At 42.9% G+C, this 22,175-nt stretch overlaps 1 protein-coding gene across 2 annotated transcripts in view; it reads right to left on the bottom strand.

Moving 5' to 3' along the window:
• Positions 1–1,556: 1,556 nt before the first annotated feature.
• The window catches only part of LOC147438162 (polypyrimidine tract-binding protein homolog 3-like), a 66,088-nt gene continuing 45,469 nt past the window's right edge, over positions 1,557–22,175 (bottom strand). The window contains exons 4-14 of one of the 2 annotated variants that reach the window (XM_086487496.1): positions 3,962–4,049; positions 3,701–3,833; positions 3,414–3,493; positions 3,290–3,339; positions 3,164–3,205; positions 3,051–3,090; positions 2,908–2,965; positions 2,810–2,823; positions 2,613–2,726; positions 2,366–2,509; positions 1,557–2,286 (exon numbers count right to left, since the gene is read on the bottom strand). In XM_086487496.1, the coding sequence (XP_086343622.1) occupies positions 1,897–2,286; positions 2,366–2,509; positions 2,613–2,726; positions 2,810–2,823; positions 2,908–2,965; positions 3,051–3,090; positions 3,164–3,205; positions 3,290–3,339; positions 3,414–3,493; positions 3,701–3,833; positions 3,962–4,049 (1,153 nt within the window). In that variant the 3' untranslated portion in view covers positions 1,557–1,896. The remainder of the gene's footprint in view (positions 2,287–2,365; positions 2,510–2,612; positions 2,727–2,809; positions 2,824–2,907; positions 2,966–3,050; positions 3,091–3,163; positions 3,206–3,289; positions 3,340–3,413; positions 3,494–3,700; positions 3,834–3,961; positions 4,050–22,175) is intronic. The other variant, XM_086487497.1, reaches the window with a different exon arrangement.

Below are 22,175 nucleotides of genomic sequence, written 5' to 3'. Positions count from 1 at the left end.
CGTGAAAACCATGTCTAATAAAGGGGATGAGCTACAATTGGCAACCCAAAAAACTGTGATGGACCCAGGTAGTATAGCTTGAAAGATTACAAGGTTGTCAGGTCTTCTACATTTACAATGGAAGTTTATTCTCAAGAAAAGCCGACTATTTCTCTTTCCTATGATACATAAAATATGCAAGTCCAAAACACTCACCAGTGGAATATTGTCCTTTGTTATGCTGGACATGCGCACCTGCACGTTCACGTGCATTAAATTTCACACTCCAATGAACATCACCAAATGCACCATATAACTCATGATTATGTTTCTGCATGTCAATTTAAGCCTCAAGCCCACAAGCAACCAAGAATATGATCTATAATTTTAGCCGACAATTCGCACACTAGCAAACGCATGAAAATTGAACCAACGAGAATAACCAGTTGACTGGAGCAAGTGTATGTAAGGGGTTGTTGAATAGTGTACCTAAGAGGAATTCAAGCCACTGAAGCTAAATACCAAGAAATCATGGTAGTTTCTTTCAAAACTCATTGGACTATGGGGAGAAAGTTAAATCGATTACGCAAGAAGTTGCAGGACCAAAAATGGACTACTCACACAACGTAGCAAAAATAAACTCCATACGCACCAGCGTAACTACTTTGTTGCAATGAATCAAGATCTGAGACCAAATGAGCCTGAAATTCTTCTTAATCCTAACTTCCAGCAGAGATTCAGACCACAATGTGGGAACTGAACATGAATCAAATCCTTCAGGCAACCAATTAGCTGATCAGAGAATTTTTACTTCGAATGCATATACACAAGCTCATAATGGAGCTGCCAATTGACGGCAACTTTTACAAAATAAACTACAATAAAATATACAGGTTAAGATCACCTTCTTACAGAATCATGTAGTTCAGGATAACTACAGTTAAACCACTGTACTTACAAAGCTTCAAGGACTATAATGCTGAGGATTCGCAATTGCTAGGTAAGCAGCTAAGCATGCCCAACCGGCAGACAACTTTTTAGAATCCAATCAACCAAGAACTTCTGCACCCTCTCAAAAGCCTTCGTGTCCTCGGGTACAACCACCATCTGTAAGCTTGCCTACAAAATAAAATGACGCAAAAAGCATGTAAAAACTCACTCGAGTTCAGCAATAAACACCTACCATCACGGACATCATCCACTCGTGCACTGTAGACGTCTCGCCTGCATTAGCTAGGCAGGCCACCTGTACTAGGCACAATATAGTGCTTCTCAACATCAAAAATAAACCACACATATCAGTACTAGTCTCAAGACAGTACTTCTCAACATTAAAACCAACAAGGATGAGCAGCCTCAATCTCCCCACACCCTTTCTTGTGCGCGCACGCGCACACTCACACATGCCACAACTTTGATCTTCACGGGTCTAGTTACATTGACACTCTTTTGAGGCATTGCCCTAAAATATCAAGTCCTGATATGATATTGCATAAGAGTAATTTGACTCAAGTAATTTGTCATTACGTATGGCAAGTTAAAACAACTGCACCTCATACACCATCTACTCCATCAGCTAAAATACATTCCATCTTTATGGCATCAATTGTCAAACAACCAAGTTTACTGGATAAAATGAGTCAAGACAAACTCCAGCCAGCTCCAGACAAGCTTTTAATCCACCCAATCACAAATCTAAAGCTAATTACAAAATTTCAATCTTTTCTGTGCAGCTCAAATGGCAACACACTATCAAAGCTCTGCTAACATTCAAAGAGCTTGCTTTTTTGCTATTTGAGAAAGCCTAGAATCTTTTCTATGTATTGGTTCTGGAAAAACCAAATTTCAAAAATGATAGGTTACAAAAGCTAGCCAACTTCCTCAACCATACGGTGTTGGTCTAAAGCTTTATCTTTGCTACACAGCTGTTGACTTTGAGAAAGCCAGTCGAATGGTTTGCCCCTGAAAAAGGCTTGCATGCTTGCATACAAGCGCTTCAGTTGCCTCCTCCTCACTCTCAAACAACACAAGCGCCTGCTTTTTTCCATTGGCCTCGAAAACCTTTGCCTCAGTGATATTTCCATGGGGTGCAAGGTGTGCAGTGATATCCACCTCGGTCGCATCATTTGGGAGGCTAGAAACATGAATCATTTTGGTTGGAGCACAGCAGTACCGCAAATTTTTGGACACATTCCGGTTAAATCGATTCAGGTTTGAACAAGAATAATCATGTGTATCTGAGGAGGGGTTTATCTGAGAGTGTTTTGAATAGTTGACCTCCATCCTGATTCCGAACAGCAATGCGCCCTGCAAATGTACCTTCCTAAATTACACACTAACCATAACAACAACTAGTGCACACATGAATCAGGATTTGACTGCTTACCTTTAAGAAATGTACAGCAAGTTCAGCTTGCAGTCCATCACCCATTTGTACAAGAGCATGGTCAGGCTTGTTGTGAAGAAACTTAATGCGCAATATATTTCCATAATTGGAGAACAGATTAAACAATTTGTCTGCATCCATTTGCTGCACAAAGTAGATCATCAGAACAAGCATCTCAAACAAAGGACAATCTAGATGGTTCTTTGTCAAATAAAAGCTACTGCAGATGAGCGCTCACGTGATGTACCTCAGCATTGAGATTGGATACAATAAGTGTGGATCTGTCATTGCTACCAGATATTCCAGGGGGCAGAACGCCCCCAAACATAGCAGCTGCTGCAGAGCTTCCACCAAGAGGCATCTAAACCAGCAAGAATTAGAACTCAAAGCAGGATATTTAACATAGAGGCAGACCTCAAGTAATCCTGAAGAAAAGGATCACACCTGTTGATAGGGCACTGAAACAGTGAAAAACAACAATTAGCTTCCTTTTCTTCAACAGGAGGCTTATCTATCATTAGCTCCTTCAAAACATGAAGTACCTGGACGAGAAACTGCCGGCTGCATGCCATAAATGTTCCCATTCTCTCCATAAAACGGCTGCAAGATTCAAAAGGCAGCTAAAGTTTTATTTATGCTTATCAAATAGTGCAAAGACAATAAAATGGCAAAACTCAGAACTTGCCATTCCAGAATCAGGCGGCAATGACGCATTTGTATAATCCCTGCTTCAACTTTAAAATTAGTTAAACATAAAGCCTAATTAGGCCAAAGTTATCAAGCGTTCAAGTGCCTTACCTTGTACGATCATTGTTTAATTGAACCTGTAATTCTGAAAGGCTGAAACCAGAACATGAAAATAACATTAGTGCACAAGCAAAGAAGGCAAAAGATCTCCCTCTTCCGAAGCACATAGATCCTCACTTTGAGAATTGTATGTCTAATGTACAGCACCCGTCATAAATATTCCGGCCCTGCCAGAGCAAAGAGCATGTGATGTACACTTGACATGCGACTCAAGGAAACTTCAACAATGCTGTGTAATTACCTGCACAGTGTTTCTTGCTTGCATCGCTCCTTGTTGTGAGGAGAACTGCACCAGAGCTTGGACCCCTACCAGAAAGTACTCTAACGGTTATGAGAGAATCACAAATTAGTGCAGGTGTTCAAGATTTAGCAACGCTCCATAGCTGTAAATATTGCCAGCCTCTCAAATACTTAATATAAAACACTTCGAGCACAAATCCAACAAAAGGAAGAAAGGAAACATTCTCTAGTCTTGGAAAGCACTAAAATGATGACAAGAAACGAGAGAAAGACAAGACTGTAGCTAACCAGCTGTTTTTTGAAATGTGACAATCTTCTCGACAAATCCGTAAGGAGAAAATACTTGATGCAGCACGTCCACTGTAATAGGATACAAGGGGTTGTGAATAGTGACAAGAAGAATACGGTTGGGTAGCGAATCCTGGAGTTCAAATCATGCAAATGCCAGCAAGAAAACACGGTGAAGAAAAGAAGAATAGAACAGAATATAGAAAGGCAGAGGAGGAGACAATAGAGAGTCCTCAAGGAGAAAAAGAAGAATCGAAATACCTGCTCATGTTGTCTCCGAGGTTGTCCAGACTGCTCTGGAACAGTAAGCTCTGTATGAGAAGAAAACTGGATGTAGACATTTCGCCCTCTGAAAGAACCAACAAGTTGCTCAGCCTAGACATCGCTGCTGCACCAACAACACTCTTGACAAGAAGACCCAAGTAGCAATGTAAAGAGCTTTTTCCAAAAAGAAATTTCTTGAATTGAATCAGCCATGATTAATTATGATGCAGATCTGGTAGCAGCTGCATCACAATCCAATAACAGATCTACATTGTAATGCCAAGGAATTATGTACGGAAATTTCGTAAATTGTTGGGGAGGGGGGGGGGTGCTTGCTTGCAAGAACCTGAAAAAACAACGTATACTTGAAAACTTCCTGAAGAATTGTTTTTTGCATTAGAGTACATAAAAATCCACCTAATTTGATACGTAGACCAAAAGCTAATCAGGGAGTAAAGAGGCGAGTGTTCGGGGGGTATTATCTGGGGCAGGAGGAGGGGGTGAGGGTATGGAAGGTGAAGGGTCATCCCCTTCTACCAAAGGAAGGGTACCCAACTAGAAGGAGCACTCCAAGGTCAGGAGGGTAGCATCTTATCTGAAGGGAAACGCGCAAACATGGTGGTCTACCCTACTTTACGAAAGGAAACACCAACGAAGTGGCTATAGTTTAAGCGATCTTTTACTTCTTCCTGGCTCGCTTAGGAGTACGAATGTGATGTAATCACCGCTTGGAATCATCTTCGGATGACCAAGGAAGATACTTTAGACATTTACTGCCAAAAATTTTGGGATGCTTTTCTGCCCGTCTCTTGTTTCAAAAAGATCACCTTTAAGCAGCAGATTGAGAAAGTTTGTTGTGGTCTACCTAAAGAGCTACGGGATTACTGTTTATTGCAAAAGTTCGAGTCCATACAACAATTGATGGGACATGCTAAGCAAGGGTTTGTAATGCATGCGGGTACTCTTACGTATCCCACTGATCAACTCTTGATAACAAGGACCGGACAAAATTCGAACAACGATAACAGAAGAAAAGGAAAACTTCAGAAAAAGAAAGATGAAAGCGGGATTGGTACTAGACTTTGTGGGGACCGACCCTGATTGGATGGACGAAAGCATTGAACTTTGCAGAGAATGGGGAAAAGTACGAGGCTAGGAAGCCCTTATTTTCTTTGATGCAGGAGCCAAGGCCAACTTCATTTCAGCCAAATTGGTGGCTCGACTTGGAATTATGCCCAAGGAAATGGGGCCACCAGCCGAGGCAGTTCTAGCGACAACCGGACGGGATGTCGCCATTACACCTGTCATTGGCAAACTTCGGTTGCATTGTCAAGGGTATTTAGGACACAATGACTTTTACATAATGCCTTTGGAAGGGTGTGATGTCCTATCCCTTGGTTCCACAAGAATAGTGCCGTGGTCAATTATAGGGCAAGGAAAGACATCCTGAAGAATGGGAAGGGCAAAGAAATTGTACTTGATGCAAAACTAAAGGGCGAGTCCGTCCGTCCCACTTGTATCGGCTTCAACAGTTTCAAATTAATGAAATCCAGTCTTTTTGTTTACTCGATCTTCTTGAAAGAACTGAATGATAATCAAAGGAACGACAAGATTTTCTGCAAGCTCAAGCTGATTGTTTTCTGAAGGCTTACCAGGCGAGTTACCTCCTTCACGTCCTGAAGATCACACGACTGACTTGTTCCCGGTAATACACCACCGAACCAGCCACCTTTTTGAGTTAGCCGAGCCCAAAATGAAGAAATAATGAACTAGCTAAAAGAACTTCTTGAGAAGAGTCTCATCCAGCCTAATATTCTGTTCGCCTGTGTTGCTAGTTTTAAAGAAAGATGGATCTTGGAGAATGTGCATTGACTATAGAGCTCTTGATAAAATCACCATCAAGAACAGATTCCCTATTCCGAGGATCGATGATATACTAGACAGACTTCAAGGTTCTACTTGCTTTAGCTCCTAGGGATGTCTACAAGACAGCTTTCAGGACGACTTTTGGTTTGTACCAGTATTTGGTGATGCCCTTTGGTCTCACGAACGCTCCGGCTACATTCGACCACATGATGAATAGAATTTTCAGAGAGTACCGATCATTTGTGGGCCCCTTTTTCGACGACATCATCGTCCCCTCCAAGAGTGAGGCAGAGCACAGACAACATCTGTTACAGGTTTTCAAGGCATTGCGGTAACATAAATTTGTAGTAAACACGAAAAAGAGCGAGTTTTTCTTGCCACAGATACACTTTTTGGGACACATCGTCTCAGCGAAAGGTATAAAGATAGACCCGACCAAAGTTGAGACCATTCGTGATTAGCCCGATTTGAAAAATGTTCATGAAGTTTGAAGCTTTTTGGGTTTGTGCTCATATTATCGGCGGTTCATTCAAAAATTTGCAGAGATAGTTTCTCCTTTGAATGTGTTGACTCACAAAGGGAGTCCCTTTTACTTGGGACCGTCAAAGATTGCAACCTTTCAGACTCTCAAGGAAAAGTTGGCAATGGGTCCAATATTTGCTTTGCCAGACTTACAAAAGCCCTTTGAGGCTTATTGTGATGCGTGTGGTCGCAGTTTGGGAGCATTCTTGATGCAGGAGGGCCATGTTATAGCTTACAAGGGTAGGATATTCTCACCGTCCTGAACGGGTTGCACATATTTATGAGAAAGAGCTTTTGGCAATTATCCAAGCACTTGCACAGTGGCAACATTTTCTACCCCAGAGCCGAATTTACTATGTTCACCGATCATCAGAAGTTATGCTACTTCTTGTCTCAGAAGCAACTTTCGGAGCTAGTGTTGAAGCTTTTGGAGCCAATGCTTTTAGAACTTGAAGCTTCTCTTGTACTACTTTTGGGCCAAAGGCCTTAAAAAAGGATTGCTAGGGCCTCTCTCCCTCAAATTAGCTTGGGAGCACTGAGTAGAGAGAGGACCCTTGGGCATTGTACTTTGCCAAGAATTAATATAAAAAGAAATACCGAAAGGGACGCCAGACTTTGGGGCCAATACCTCTCGGCATGGAACTACGTCGGGTCGCGTCGTCTCTCTCAGTTGTGATTAAAATTATTAAGTGGTTTTCAGTTCCTCTCACATGTGTCGTGCCAGATTCTCGACTTGGGGTGTCCAAGTCTATTACAACTGCACAAGGGGGACTCCGCTCCTTTGTCACACATTACATGGAACTACGTCGGGTCGCGTCGTCTCTCTCAGTTGTTATTAAAATTATTAAGTGGTTTTCAGTTTCTCTCACATGTGTCGTGCCAGATTCTCGACTTGGGGTGTCCAAGTCTATTACAACTGCACAAGGGGGACTCCGCTCCTTTGTCACACATTACCTGGATGGAATAAAGTCACTCACTTTCCTTTGGATTTCAGGAATACCGATGGGGCTGACAGCATTCTGACGAGTGACTTTATGTGTCACAAGAATACGGAAGCGTAAACTGACTTTTTAATTGCACTTCAAATACTCGAGAGAGTTTGCGAGAGAGAGAGAGAGAGAGAGAGAGAGAGAGAACTTGACACTTCATTGGGGACCAGAAGATGGGTTGATCCCCCCCCCCCTCCATAAAGAGAATATCTTTATTACTAAGGGAGAATCTTTACAAGCACACGAACAGAGCAAAAGCCCGTCCTTTATTCTTTCTTTTCTACTTCTGACCGAGAGAGAGTGAAAAAACTACTCTCTGACTATTGAGAGGATTTTCCTTCTGCTGTGAGATTTTGGGAAGCTCTCGTAAGCGAGAGTCTATCTTCCCAAAACTCCACGGAAGCTCTCATAAATGAGAGTCTACCTTCCGCTAACCGTGTCCCTCTATGCATAATCATTCCTGCAATAAAAACAAGGGAGAAACACACAAAATGCACGCACACATGCTTGCTGCAATTTTCTGCACATAACCTGAAAATGTTAATTGAGCACGTTCCAATGCTAAAATAGAGACCTTTTTCGCGATGGAATCGCACCAAACTTTGTGTACGCGTAGTGTAGGTAGAGAAGAACTAGATTCTATGAGAACTTTGCTGAAATTCACCCTAATAGAGGTGATTAGGGGCTGAAAAACAGATAATTTGCAGCAGCTAGGCGTGAAAGAAAAAGAGTTTCCTTCTACTTTTCGCAATGAATCTTCCCCCACAACAGCCTATGATCAAGAGAAACCTTGTTCTAGGTGAAGGGAGCTCCAGGACTCCACATACACCACAAGGGCTAATTCTCTAGCTTCAATGGAGAACTCTGGTGCGTAGAGCACGCTCACTTTGGGAGGGGTAGGCGCACTGCCAACCTATGAAGAGGGAGAGGGGGTACTCCTATATAGCCAGACAGTAGAGGGGACGCTAGAGGATGAGGAAGGGTGAGAGTGAGAGTGAGAGAGTCACTTTGCATTGGTAAGTGTGCCAAGTGACACACTTACTTAATAGCTTTAAAACCATTCAACTTTCACATTTGAAAAGTTCCTAGGCTATTAATAAAATGTGAAAATTAACTCACAATTGCACACATGGATACTACTAATAAAAACATTAGCTGCTCCCCAGCACAATGCCGTACCGGCGCTGCTCTGGCATTACCTGTTCGCACTTGTCCGGCCATCTGGTATGGCACAAACAATTTAAATTAGTTTAATTGACTCATCCTAAGGCCTTAAAAATAATTCAAGCCTTAGGGTTACTATTCTAAGGACCCCATCTCATTCATGTGCTCGCACTGACACGCGTAATTTTCTGAACCTGAAATCACCCCTTATTGAAGACCCGATTTCCCAGTCACTAGGGATTCAAGGTATTTTCCGCTAGGGTCTCCTTGAGGTACTCTCGCCCAAGTTTGGGCGCACTTGAGGTCCTAGAACTGCTAGTTGTATTCTAATGTGCACACAACTAATTAGATAACTATTTCCTCGTAAATAAATTAATTATTTACAAAATCTGACATTGTTACATCCCTCTTGATTCTAAACAGTTGACCTCAAAAATAAATTAATTATTTACAAAATCTGACATTGTTACATCCCTCTTGATTCTAAACAGTTGACCTCAACTGTAGAGCGTCAACAAAATTGTGCAAGATATATACCTAGATGAATCCAGGATAAGCCCAAATTCACGCTTGAAGAAAAGTGCAAGGTATAGACCCATGATAGTCACCCACAAGACAATATAACCATCAGCTCCATCATGCATAGTATTGACTACATATCACGACATCCCCACTAACATCGTCAATGCCCAATAGTGGGTGTACAACTAGGTACTAACATAATCAAGCCTAGCACTAAAAGAAGCATTAAATCGAAAAAATTAGCACAAAAATGAGATAGTTGATAGGGCATACGCACCACAAAAGATGGAAAGAATTAGCACCATACCAATTGGTTGTATTTCGGACAAAAATTTCACAATCTGAAGTCTACAAGTTCGCTATACGACTAATTGTGTAAGATATCTGGGTAGTCCTTGAGATCAGACTCAGTCATCGACTTTGCATCTAAAGGGGTGTAATTCTTGAACTTGACTAAATACTTTCGATGTAGTCTCCCGGACTTCAGTTGTCTCTCGAAGTGGTGTATTATCTGTTCTGGTAAAAGGATTTCCTCAGTCTCTTCGACTTCTGGAGAATCTTCTTGTACTGGAGCCGCTAGAGGAGAACCAATTTATGGTCGGAGGAGACTTACATGAAAAGCATTATGGATGCGCCAATGAAAAGGTAAATCTAATCTAAAGAGTCACTTCATTGACTTTATCTGTAATCTTGAAAGAGCCGTAAAATCTATGGGAAAGTTTAACAACATTCCCTTTTCCAACCCGCTTTTTCAATCTAGCTTTCTCAAACTTAAGCAGGACGTATTGTCCTTTTTCAAGATTGAGATTCCTTTTGTGTTGTCTGCTTTTCTCTTCTGTTGCTCTTGAGTACAAAGAATCGCTTGCTTTACTTGCTTGTAGGCGGTATCAATATCGCGCACAAATTCGTCTGCCGCAAAGAAGTTTTCTTTGGTAACCATAATAGGAAGTGAGAGTGGCTTTCCATAAACAATTTCGAAGGGAGCTTTACCAGTTGAAGAATGTATGGTATTATTATACGCAAACTTAACTAAGGGTAAGTATTGTTCCCATTCGGATTGTCTTTCCAAAACCTAGCACTTGAGAAGATCTAAAACAGTGGCATTCGTAGCAGCTACGGTACGGGACGGGACGTTTAATACGCGGTGTACAATACGCGTACGAGTCATATTTTGAGAATCAAAAATAAAATAGGTCAACTTTTTTAGGTATGATACTTTAATAAGAACAAATGAAGCAGTTCATGGACCTCCTCAACGACTCTTCAATATTTAGCCATAGCATACATAAACAAGCACCATGAAGCTCTAAAACACTATTGATCGATTAGAAAAAGACATACGTTTTGAGCAAAAAACGTTAGGATAGAAAACATTACGAAACATATTGTATGTTTCAATACGAGACGTCGTGTATTCTAAATAAAATACGTGTATTTTAGCTGCTATGGTGCCATTAGCGATTTCGCTTTGACCATCTGTTTGAGGATGATAAGCTGATGAAAAATAAGTTGTGTTCCCAAATTCTTGAACAATGCTTGCCAAAATAGACTAGTCATGCAAGGATCTCTATCGCTAACAATAGTCTTTGTATGTTTCAATACGAGACGTCGTGTATTCTAAATAAAATAAGCGTATTTTAGTTGCTATGGTGCCATTAGCGATTTTGCTTTGACCATCTCTTTGAGGATGATAAGCTGATGAAAAATAAGTTGTGTTCCCAAATTCTCGAACAATGCTTGCCAAAATAGACTAGTCATGCAAGGATCTCTATCGCTAACAATAGTCTTTGGCAATCCATGATGTATAAAAATATGAGCTAGAAATATTCTAGCCATGTGATCAGCTTTGATCGTCTTCTTAACTGGAAGGAAATGTGCTTGCTTACTAAATCTGTCTATTATAGTCCAGATTGCATCATTTCCATTCTTGGATCTAGGAAGATCCGTAATAAAATCCATGGCAATACTTTCCCATGGCGTGTTAGGCACAGTGAGTGGCTGAAGCTTGCCATAAATTTTATGTCGATCATATTTCACTTTTTGGCATAATAAACACTCGCATACATATTTTTCAATCTCCGCCCTGAGTGTTGGCCAAAACAAATATCTTTCAAGAGCACTAGTGGTAGTAGCAACTCCCCAATTCCTAGCATAGGGAGAATTATTGTCACGTGACACATCCCAACGCTATGTGTCCGTGGACAAGCTACACCACAGCACGGTTCAGTCAAGTCAAGTCAAGTCTAGATTAGCAGTGATCTGGCACTTTTGTGAGTCTATTCGTAGACCGTGCATGCCCAGTCACTTAGCTTAGATGCATATCCTCCAGTTGCACACAGCATGATCATCGGAATTCCCATCAGAATCCATTAGCATCAGTTAGGGAAATTTTCCAGTGCATTTAGCCTATTTTCCTATTTATTGGGAGATTCACTTATTATTTTTAAGTGACTTTCCTACAAAAGTAGGTAGGGCAATTTTGCTAAGTTAATATATAAGCAAACCAAAGTTCACACTTTCTGGCAGAAGAGGTAGCAGGAGCTTCCCGCTCAACAAGCAACTTCTCAACAGTACCCCCCACAGACCCCTAGCGTTTCTGTTCCCAACAGCAACCACCATCTCTAGCGTTTCTTCTCTAGCAGATTGATGCCGCGCAAGGACCATCAGCATTAGCGTTTTCATTTGCAGAAAGGCCCTACTTTCAGCCAGCGTTTTTCATCCAAAAAAGCCAGCAAGACCTCAGTTTTTTCAGCAGTTTCAGCCCATGCTTGATCGTCATCAACCCCCAAGTCACCTAGCGGTTGCAGATTCACCTAGCCTGCAGCAAAAGGACCCCTTGGCATCAGCGTTTTTGCAGCTTTATTCCAGCGTTTCCAACCTTGACAAAAACGCAGAATTCAACCATTGACAAACACAGATTTTCAGCAGTTAGAACAGTAGCAGATCATCCCCATTCAGTTGCAGATGATCCCCCAAGTTTAGCCAAAGAAAACGCAGCCAAAACAGTCATTTTCAGCCACCGAAACAGTCCCCAAATTCAGCGATTAGAAGCCTACAGATTTCAGCCATCGAGTCGTCGTCGTCATCACCGTCGTCGTCATCGGAATAGTCCCATTGCATCAGTCCATTGCATTCGCATTGTACACCGTTGTGCAATCAAAGTAGACCACTCTCGCCGACGAGAGTGGGGCCTTCGGAGGAGGGTTTTACAACCTCTCGGGTGTCGTATCTCTTCTCTCTCCTTCTCTCAATCTCATTCACTTGCACGCACAATCCGCTCACTTTGTTCGTGATCATAGCACTCTCCATAAGACGGAAGGCTCTCTCCTTCCCTAAGACTAAAAGGAACCTTGAGCAATAAAGATCACTAATCTTGAGAAAATACAACATTCATTCCGCTGCACCTAACATTGGTATCAGAGCTTTGGGAGTGTTCTGCATTACTCAAGGAAAGAACCACAAGAACCACAAGAATTTTTTTTGCTTGTTGCGATCGCACGAACCCAAGTTTACTTGGGCGTGGCGATTCCTAATCGTGTTTTGTTGAAGAGTGACAAGAATCCCAAGAAAAAAGGGCTTGTCCAGCCTCCCCTTGTGTCTCTTTTCACTCATTGAGAGCGGACCGTGCACTTAGCGGCCGGCCAATCGACGTGAGGTGGGAAAAAGCAACCTTGGTGTGAGCGCAAGGCCTCCAAGGGGTGCGCCCGCAGAAAAGGGTAGAACTCGGGTGAAGAGAAGATCCTTCTCCAACGCGATTTGCAAGCAAAAGAAAGCCTCAAGAACCCAAGACCCTCAAGACTCAAGAACCTCAAGAACCCAAGATTCTCACGAATCAAGGACCTCAAGAACCTCAAGACCCTCAAGAACCAAGTTCCTCGCGAGCTTAAGACCCCAAGACCATAGTGCATGGTCGTCACCCGAAGCGGCATGGATACTTTGCATTCAGGTGATGAGCATGAGAGAGGCGAAGAAGGATTCTCCCCACCGGGAGGTTTTTCCAACCCTCCCCCTTCGCCATTTACGCCAGACCCTATGGAGGCAATGATGAAGCAGATGATGGCTATGATGGATAGACAAGAAGACAAGCGCCTTGCTTTAGAACGCGAGCGCGACGCAAGAAAATAAAGAAAAGAACTAAGGAAGGAAGAAGTGGCAACAAGAAACGCAGTATTGGAGGCCGAGCGTGAAGCTCGACGAGAGCTACGCACTCAAGAGTTGCTTGCCCAAGTTCTCGCCTTGAAGACCGAACCACCCAAAGATCGTGGGAGTTCGTCAAGTGGCGCAAGCCACGACGCGGATTCCAACCACCCAGTTACAGAAAAGTTGATTTTCAATAAGTATGACGGTAAGATGGATGCTACTGTTATTCATTCTTGGTTGCATCAATTTAATGCTTATTTTGTGACAACTAAGAAGACAAGCAATAGCAAAGTTTTGACGGCAGCTATGTACCTTGCCGGTGATGCCATTAATTGGTACCACGCTTGGCAAGAGGCACAGCTAGCCGCGCACCTAGAGGCAGCCCGACGATTTCACGCCCCTCTCTTTTAGTTGGGCTGATTTCCAAGACAAGCTCAAGGCGCGGTTTATGCCACCTCAGTACCTCGCACGATTGAAGGACGATTGGCACGCTCTCAAGCAAAATGGTATGCCGGTTATGTCTTTTTCTAATCGTGTTTTGCAGCTAGGTACCCAATTACGCATGTCGGATGATGAGTGCAAAGAGGCTTTTCTCTTTGGATTGGACGAGTATATCAAGTACGATGTCGAGGTATTCGATCCAATCGATCTCAACAAGGCAGTAGCGATTGCTCTCGCGTAGGAGATGAAGCACAACAAGGGCAAGCCTAAGGAGAACAAGACTTCCACAAGTACCTCGCAGGCTCCTCAGAACGGTAAGAACAGTAAGAATGGTAAAAATGATAACTCTTCTAACCAATCTTCCAACAGTATCTCAACAAAGAATTCTTCCAATGAATCTAAGGGTAAGGCTAACACAACCGCTAAACCTAAGCTTACTCCAGATGAAAAGGTAGCACAAGGAATTGTAGGAGGATACATCACGTCGGAAGAACAAAGCACTTATTCTAAGGAGGTCGTTGTTTTCATTGTCACATTAAGGGTCACATAAAACGAACATGTCCTAAGCTTGAATCGAATGAATCTAAAGAACCCACAGCACCCGCTACATCTGTCAATGCAATGAATGATAACACGATTGTGCCCACAGTTTCTCAGGACCCTCCCATTGATGATTCTCTCATTAAATGTTATGGTCGTACGTCGGGGCACCGTTTTGTCATATTGTTTGACCCAGGTAGTATGCATGATGTGATCAATTCCTCTCTTGTTGAGAGAGCCCGCCTCGAAGTTAGTCCGAGATCTCCTATCGAGGTCTCTGGCTTTCGTCCTGGTATGGACGCTCTCATCACTGAGGAATGCCTTGATGTGTTGTTTGCAATTCGACAGACTGCCTTCACTAGAAGATTTGTTGTTTCTCCTCTCTCAGGATGTGATATGATTTTAGGCATTCGATGGTTTCGTGATAATGACGCTCTCATGAAATTTAAGGCTAACACTGTAACTATCAATGTCGAAAGTGATTCTCCTATTGTCTTTCATGGAGAGGACATTGCTCCTTCTCCATCTCTCATTGCTACTATGCAGGACAAGGTTGAAAGGATTCGGGATAAGGAGATTCTCTCAGTCTCTCTTTCTCCACAGCATGACACACAGGATTTGCATGATTGTGTGAAGCATGATGATTTGAAGGATAATGATTTGCATGATGATTTGGATAACAAAGACCAGCATGATGACTTGCATGAAGAAGATGTGATTGTTCACCACGATGAGGTGTTAGTTAATGCTTTTTCTAGCAAAGCTAACCTCGTTGTAGATTCAATCAATCACCAAGAATCGATCTTGGCTTTCGAGTCGAGGTCCACAGATCCCCCACAAGACGATTCGATAGATTCCGAAGAAGCGATCTTGGCTCTCGAGCCTTGGTCCAAAGAACCCTCACAGGAAGTATTGTGTGTTCGCATGATTGATACGCACGCATTGTTAGAGTGTTTCATTCGTGACGGTTTCCTGTATTTTAGTCAACATCGTTATGTGATCCCTTGTTCTAGGCATGACATATTGTATGTTGAGCACGTTTCTCTCATGGATGAGCACGAATGTATGCGGATTGTTCGTGAAAAGTTGAAAAGTTTGTATGTAAGGAAGTCGCATTCCATGTATCTTCCTTGGCATGACACAGTTTTCGAACGAGTACATGATAGGATGAGTACCAAGCATGGGCATTTCCATTGTGATTTGCCACAGTTGATTGATTTTGATCAAACAGAACGCATTGTTTGCATGTGTTTGATGAATGGGTTGTCACTCCGTCTCGATGTTCATCTACATTGCATCCACAGTCTTCAGAGAAGACAAGATTGTTTTCCTTCACTTTACATGGAATAGGTATGTTCATGGTTTTGTGTTGGAGATTGTTTCAGGAATTTTCAGCCATGGAGATTCTTGAAGACGGAAGAAGGAGGACTCTAGACGAAGTTGAAGCAAGAAAGGAGATTCAGAAGACTTTGTGTCGCTTTCGGTGTGGCCCAAAGAAGCAAGCGTTGCAGACCTTTATGAAGTTCAAGTACCGCATGACCCACACATCAGAGTGGGCCGGCGAAGAGTCCCTTCAAGGATTCCGGATGCTGTTGGCGATCTCCCTCGACGCCATACAATTCGGTACCAGTATCTCACTTTGAAAAGGAGGGGATGTCACGTGACACATCCCAACCCTATGTGTCCGTGGACAAGCTACACCACAGCACGGTTCAGTCAAGTCAAGTCAAGTCTAGATTAGCAGTGATCTGGCACTTTTGTGAGTCTATTCGTAGACCGTGCATGCCCAGTCACTTAGCTTAGATGCATATCCTCCAGTTGCACACAGCATGATCATCGGAATTCCCATCAGAATCCATTAGCATCAGTTAGGGGAATTTTCCAGTGCATTTAGACTATTTTTCTATTTATTGGGATTTTCACTTATTATTTTTAAGTGACTTTCCTACAAAAGTAGGTAGGGCAATTTTGCTAAGTTAATATATAAGCAAACCAAAGTTCAAACTTTCTGGCAGAAGAGGCAGCAGGAGCTTCCCGCTCAGCGGGCAACTTCTCAGCAGTACCCCCCACAGACCCCTAGCGTTTCTGTTCCCAGCAGCAACCACCATCTCTGGCGTTTCTTCTCTAGCAGATTGATGCCGCGCAAGGACCATCAGCATTAGCGTTTTCATTTGCAGAAAGGCCCTACTTTCAGCCAGCGTTTTTCATCCAAAAACGCCAGCAAGACCTCAGTTTTCTCAGCAGTTTCAGCCCATGCTTGATCGTCATCAAGCCCCAAGTCACCTAGCGGTTGCAGATTCACCTAGCCTATAGCAAAAGCACCCCTTGGCATCAGCGTTTTTGCAGCTTTATTCCAGCGTTTCCAACCTTGACAAAAACGCAGAATTCAGCCATTGACAAACGCAGGTTTTCAGCAGTTAGAACAGTAGCAAATCAGCCCCATTCAGTTGCAGATGATCCCCCAAGTTTAGCCCAAGAAAACGCAGCCAAAACAGTCATTTTCAGCCACCGAAACAGTCCCCAAATTCAGTGATTAGAAGCCTACAGATTTCAGCCATCGAGTCGTCGTCGTCATCACCGTCGTCGTCATCAGCATAGTCCCATTGCATCAGTCCATTGCATTCGCATTGTACACCTTTGTGCAATCAAAGTAGACCACTCTCGCCGACGAGAGTGGGGCCTTCGGAGGAGGGTTTTACAACCTCTTGGGTGTCGTATCTCTTCTCTCTCCTTCTCTCAATCTCATTCACTGCACGCACAATCCACTCACTTTTGTTCGTGATCATAGCACTCTCCATAAGACGGAAGGCTCTCTCCTTCCCTAAGAACTAAAAGGAACCTTGAGCAATAAAGATCACTAATCTTGAGAAAATACAACATTCATTCCGTTGCACCTAACAATTATGTGCTCCATCCATCACCTTTTGTCTTAAGGGTTGAGCTATACATATTGATTGTTGATGATATAGTGTATTATCCCTGGTGGAATAAGATGGCCTTGAATAACCAGCTTGAAGATCTGGCCACATTGTTGCGAATTCTGGATCTTGAGGATACATCTCACTGAGAGATTCTAGTTCCTCATGATAAATAGATGTCATTGCATTGATCTTTGGACGCTTGGAGAGAGCATCTGCAACCGCATCCTTTGTTCGAGAAGTGTGTAAAATCTAAAAATGGAACATTGAAAGAAAATTGGCCCATCTCATTTGATTTTATGATTTTCTGTGTGTGAGAAAGTAGCGAAGACTCTCATGATCTATCTTCATTATAAAATCAGCTCCTGACAAATAATGTTTCCATATGGAAAGAGCATGAATTATTACCATCAGCTCTTTCTCATAAATGGAAGCATGTAATTCGGCATCTTTAAGGCGTCGACTTTCGTAGGCTATGGCGTGACCCTCTTGGTTCAAAACTGCTCCTACACAATCTCCAGATGCATCACGGTACACCTCGAAAGGTTTGCGAAGATCATGGAAGGTGAGAACAGGTCCGTGATTGAGTAGATACTTAAGCTTTTCGAAAGCTTGTTTTTGTCCAGGTCCCCAATAGAAGGGAATCCACTCATTTGTCAGATCATGGAGAGGACCCGCAATGGCGGCAAAGGCTCAAATAAAACGCCGATAATAGGAACAGAGGCCGAGAAAACTTCGTACATCATGTACTGTAGTTGGTCTAGGCCATTCTACAACTGCTTGAATCTTATCAGGGTCCATTCCCACTTTGTTGTGAGATACTATATGGCCCAAGTTGTAGTGTTCTTCTTCCGTCTCTGAGAAGATTAAGACGTCATCAAAGAAGACTTCTGTAAATCTTCTATATGAATGCAAGATTCTATCCATCATTCTATTGAATGTGGTTGGTGCATTAGTGAGTCCAAAAGCCATACTAAGAATTCATACAACACGAAGGTTGTTCTAAATCAAGTCTTATGCACACCCTGAGGAGCTATGCGGATTTGATGATACCTGCTCTTCAAGTCTTTACGACTAAAGATCTTTTTCTCGAGAAAAAAAGTCTTTACGACGAAAGACACTGGCTCCTTGTAGCTTATCAAAAATGTCATCAATCCCAGGGATTGGGAATCGATTCTTGATTGTGATCTTGTTTAAAGATCTATAATCTATGCACATACGGAATGTGCAATCCTTTTTCTGTACTAACAAGACAGGTGAACAATATGGAGAAGTGCTAGGCCTTATTAGACCCTTCTCCAAAAGTTCATTGACCTGCTTGAGGATTTCCTCTTGCTGCATTAGACTAACTCGATAAGGGGGCTGATTTGGAGGAGAACTCCGTCACAAACTGGTGACGTGGCTGCCATAGCAGCTAAGGTATGGGACGGGACGTTTTATACGGCGCGTTTAAAACGCGTACTAGACGTATTTTTTGAGGTTCAAAATAAAATACGTCGGTTTTTTTCAAATATAAATATTTTTACAAGTATTATATTACATGGGTCCACACAAAGGTATATAATTTATTGAAGGCAAATGTTGCACATAATTAAATGAAAAGTTGACATCTATAGACCCTAAACTGTAAGGCAAGTCAACTTTTATCAAAGTCTCTAAACTGCCCACGTTTTTTAACAAAGCAACGTACTGAACGTTTTAAAACGTCCCGTTCTGTACTCTATTTAAAAAACGTGTTTTTTAGCTGCTATGGTGGCTGCCCAGTACACACACACACACACCTTCCCTTTGACGTGGAAATACTAGCAGAAATGGTGACGTGGCTGCCTAGCGTACGGACAGGCCCGCACATTGCGACGCAAAATGCGGCTGAGAACGCGGGTTGCTAACGTGGCAACAGTGTACGGAAGAAAAGCAGTTTGCGTGGAAATCTTTGGCCAGCTTTTTAGCTACGCAAAACAGCCCTGCTTTATTTGGCTACGCAAATTGCGGGGGGGGGAGAGAGAGAGAGAGAGAGAGCTCTTTCGTTTTTGCTTTATTTAGGCTCAAGAGAGCTTGTGAGAGACAGAAAGCTTTTGCTTTATTTTTGGCAAGGCTTTTGATTTTCACCTTTTGGGGCTCTGCTCTTAGCATCCCTTGTAAATCTATAGATTAGTAGTTTGGGCTCTCACTTCTCAGAGCATCTGGACGCAGAGTCTGAGAGTGAGTCCCGACTACTCGCTTGTACTTTGAGTTGCAGATTAATACAAAAAGAAATACCGAAAGGGGCGCCAATCTTTGGGGCCAATATCTATAGGCACGGAACTCCGTCGGGCCAGTGTCGAATCGATTGTGAACTGTGAACTGTTTTGAAGTGATTTATTGTGGTGTCGCGGTAGATTCTCTACTAGGAGTGTCCAAGTCTGTTACGATGGTATCAGAGCACGGCCGATTTCTCTTCTACGGGAAATCCGATCCTTTTTATGCAGCACTTATGGCTTCAGACAAAGATCAATCGACTTCCTCTGCATCCGGAGAAGCGAGAAGAGATCACAACGAAGATTCACACGAGGAGTACGGCCTACCTCGGCCTAGTCAGGCGGAGATCGAAGCGATGGAGTGTCGACGATTGATTGGCGATGCAACAAAGATGATGTTAAATTTTGCGAAGGACCCGAAATTTGCAAAATTTATGAGCCGGACCTCCTTCGACGAGGTGCACTCACAGTGGCGGCAGACCACAGAGTCACCCCTCAAACTGGCCCTGAAGAAACCTCCTACTCCGAGGATGTACACAGAGCAAGAATTAGAAGAGGCGGTTGATGCACGAATTGCTCAGCTTTTTGACGCGCAGAACAAAGCTAAAAAGCACGACAAAAAGCAGAAGAATGGCGCTGACTTCCCGAGTTATTTGGGTCGTCAATCTACATTTGAGTCAGCAAGAAAACAAAAGAAGCGTGTTCGATTTCTTCTTCTTCTTCTTCTTCTTCTAACAGTTCTTCTAGCTCCTCTGACTCGAGCGACGAAGACAGAAAAGGCAAAAAGCGAAGCAAAAAGCAAAGCTTTGAAAAGGGCAAGAAAAAGGCAAAGAAGCCTAAATCTCGCCCCGTGGTTGACAGTTCTACAGAGGACTCATTTTCAGATAGTTTGGACTCTCATGACAACAGCTTTTACAGCAAGAAAAAGAATTTTTATAAAGCCAACCAGTATGACTTTCTAGAAGATAAAAGCAAGAAAGTCCGAGAGTTTAAGGAAGGTGAACAGTCAATTAAAATTGACACGTTTTCTGGTTATAGATATGCTTCGAAAGCTTTGTCTTTTATACAACAGTTTGACATAGCTTTCTCAGGAGGGCGTTACTCAGAGCACTCCAAGATTCGGAGGGTTGCCTCTTACTTTAAGGGAAATACTCGAACTTGGTGGTCCACGCTTCTATTAAACAAGACAACGCTAGTTAAATGGCTGAAATTCAAAAGGCTTTTTATTTCTTCTTGGTTGACTCGAGAGTATGAACGCAACATACGAACTGCTTAGAGCCATCTTCGGATGACCAAGAAGGATACAGTGGACGCTTATTGCGAGAGATTTTGGAGCTCTTTTCTACCCACCTCTTCATTTAAGAAGATCTCGTTCAAAGAACAGATTGAGCAGTTTACCTTGGGTCTTCCTACAGAGATCCGAGATCATTGCTTAGAACAAAAGTCAGCTTCCATTCAGGAGTTGATGAGTCATTCAAAACGGGGTTTTGCCATTCACACTAGCAGTTTGACCTACCCCAGAGATGAAATCATGACGCAGAGAACTGAACAGACTTCGGAAAATGAAAGTAGAAAGAAGAAGAGCACCCCAGAAACGAAAGAAAAGGATGCACGGCCCCAGCTCACTCGTCGAGAGAGGATCAGCTATATCAAAGAGGGGAAGTGTTTTGAATGCGGGGAAACTGGACATATCTCCGCGAAGTGCCCTAACAAGGCACCGAATGAACAGGATGAAGAAAGGCCAAAAAGCTCCAAAGCAACTGAGGGACGTGGCAAAAAAGGCAGATTAAAAAAAAAAAGTAAAACTGGTACCACATTGCGTGGAGCCTGAACCGAATCAAATGAATGAAAGTACAAACTTTGCCATTTTCAAGGCAAAGGGAAAGATCAGGAAGCACTTTTGAAGGAGCCAAGGCCAACTTCTTTTCACTTGAATTGGCGGCTCGATTTGGAATTACGTCCGACAGGCTGAGGCCACAGGCGGAGGTAGTTCGAGTGACACCCGGACGAGATGTTGCCATTACACCGATCATTGCCAAACTTCGTTTGCAATGACAGGGGTGACTAGGCACGAGGATTTCTACGTATTTTCTTTGCCAGATTGTGACGTCCTACTCGAAATCCCTTGGTACCACAAGAACAACGCCATGGTTGACTACCTAGCCGAGAAAGCGACTTTGACAAAAGAAGGCCTCAGAGATTATACTTGATAAACTTCAGTTTCTTTACTCACTTTTTTTCTCTTTTGGGAGAGAACTGAACGATGAATGAAAGTCGAATATGTTTTTGACCTGAACTAAGAACGCCAAGATTTTTATCCACACTCATGCCGATTGCTTTTCAAAGGGCCTGCAAGACGAGTTGCCACCAGCTCGTCCTGAGGATCATACCATTGATCTGATACTTGGAATCACACAACCGAACCGGCCACCTTATCGTGTGAGCCAAACCCAGAGATACACATGTTCGGGACACATTGTCTCAGCAGCAAGAGTGCAGATGGACCCGGCCAAGATAGAGACTATCCGTGATTGGCCCGAATTGAAGAATGTCCATGAAATTGAAAGCTTCTTGGGCTTATGTTCTTACTACCGACGGTTCATCAGAAAGTTTGCAGAGGTTGTTTACCCCTTTGCAATTGTCGACATAGAAAGGAGTCCTTTTCTCGTGGGGGATCCACAGAAGTGACTGCCTTTCAGGAAATGAAACAGAAGTTGACTACAGGACCAGTTTTTTTTATTTTGCAGGATTTGCAGAAGTCGTTTAAAGTATATTGTGATACTTGTGGTCGTAGTCTGGATACGGTCTTATTGCAAGAAGGCCAATGTCATTGCCTATGAGAGCCGATTGTTTTCAAGGCCGGAAATTGACA

The sequence above is a fragment of the Adiantum capillus-veneris genome, chromosome 17 (genome assembly GCF_014529385.1).
Source record: "Adiantum capillus-veneris isolate H3 chromosome 17, ASM1452938v2, whole genome shotgun sequence".
Lineage (NCBI taxonomy): Eukaryota > Viridiplantae > Streptophyta > Polypodiopsida > Polypodiales > Pteridaceae > Adiantum > Adiantum capillus-veneris.
This window is presented reverse-complemented; position numbering and strand designations above follow the sequence as displayed.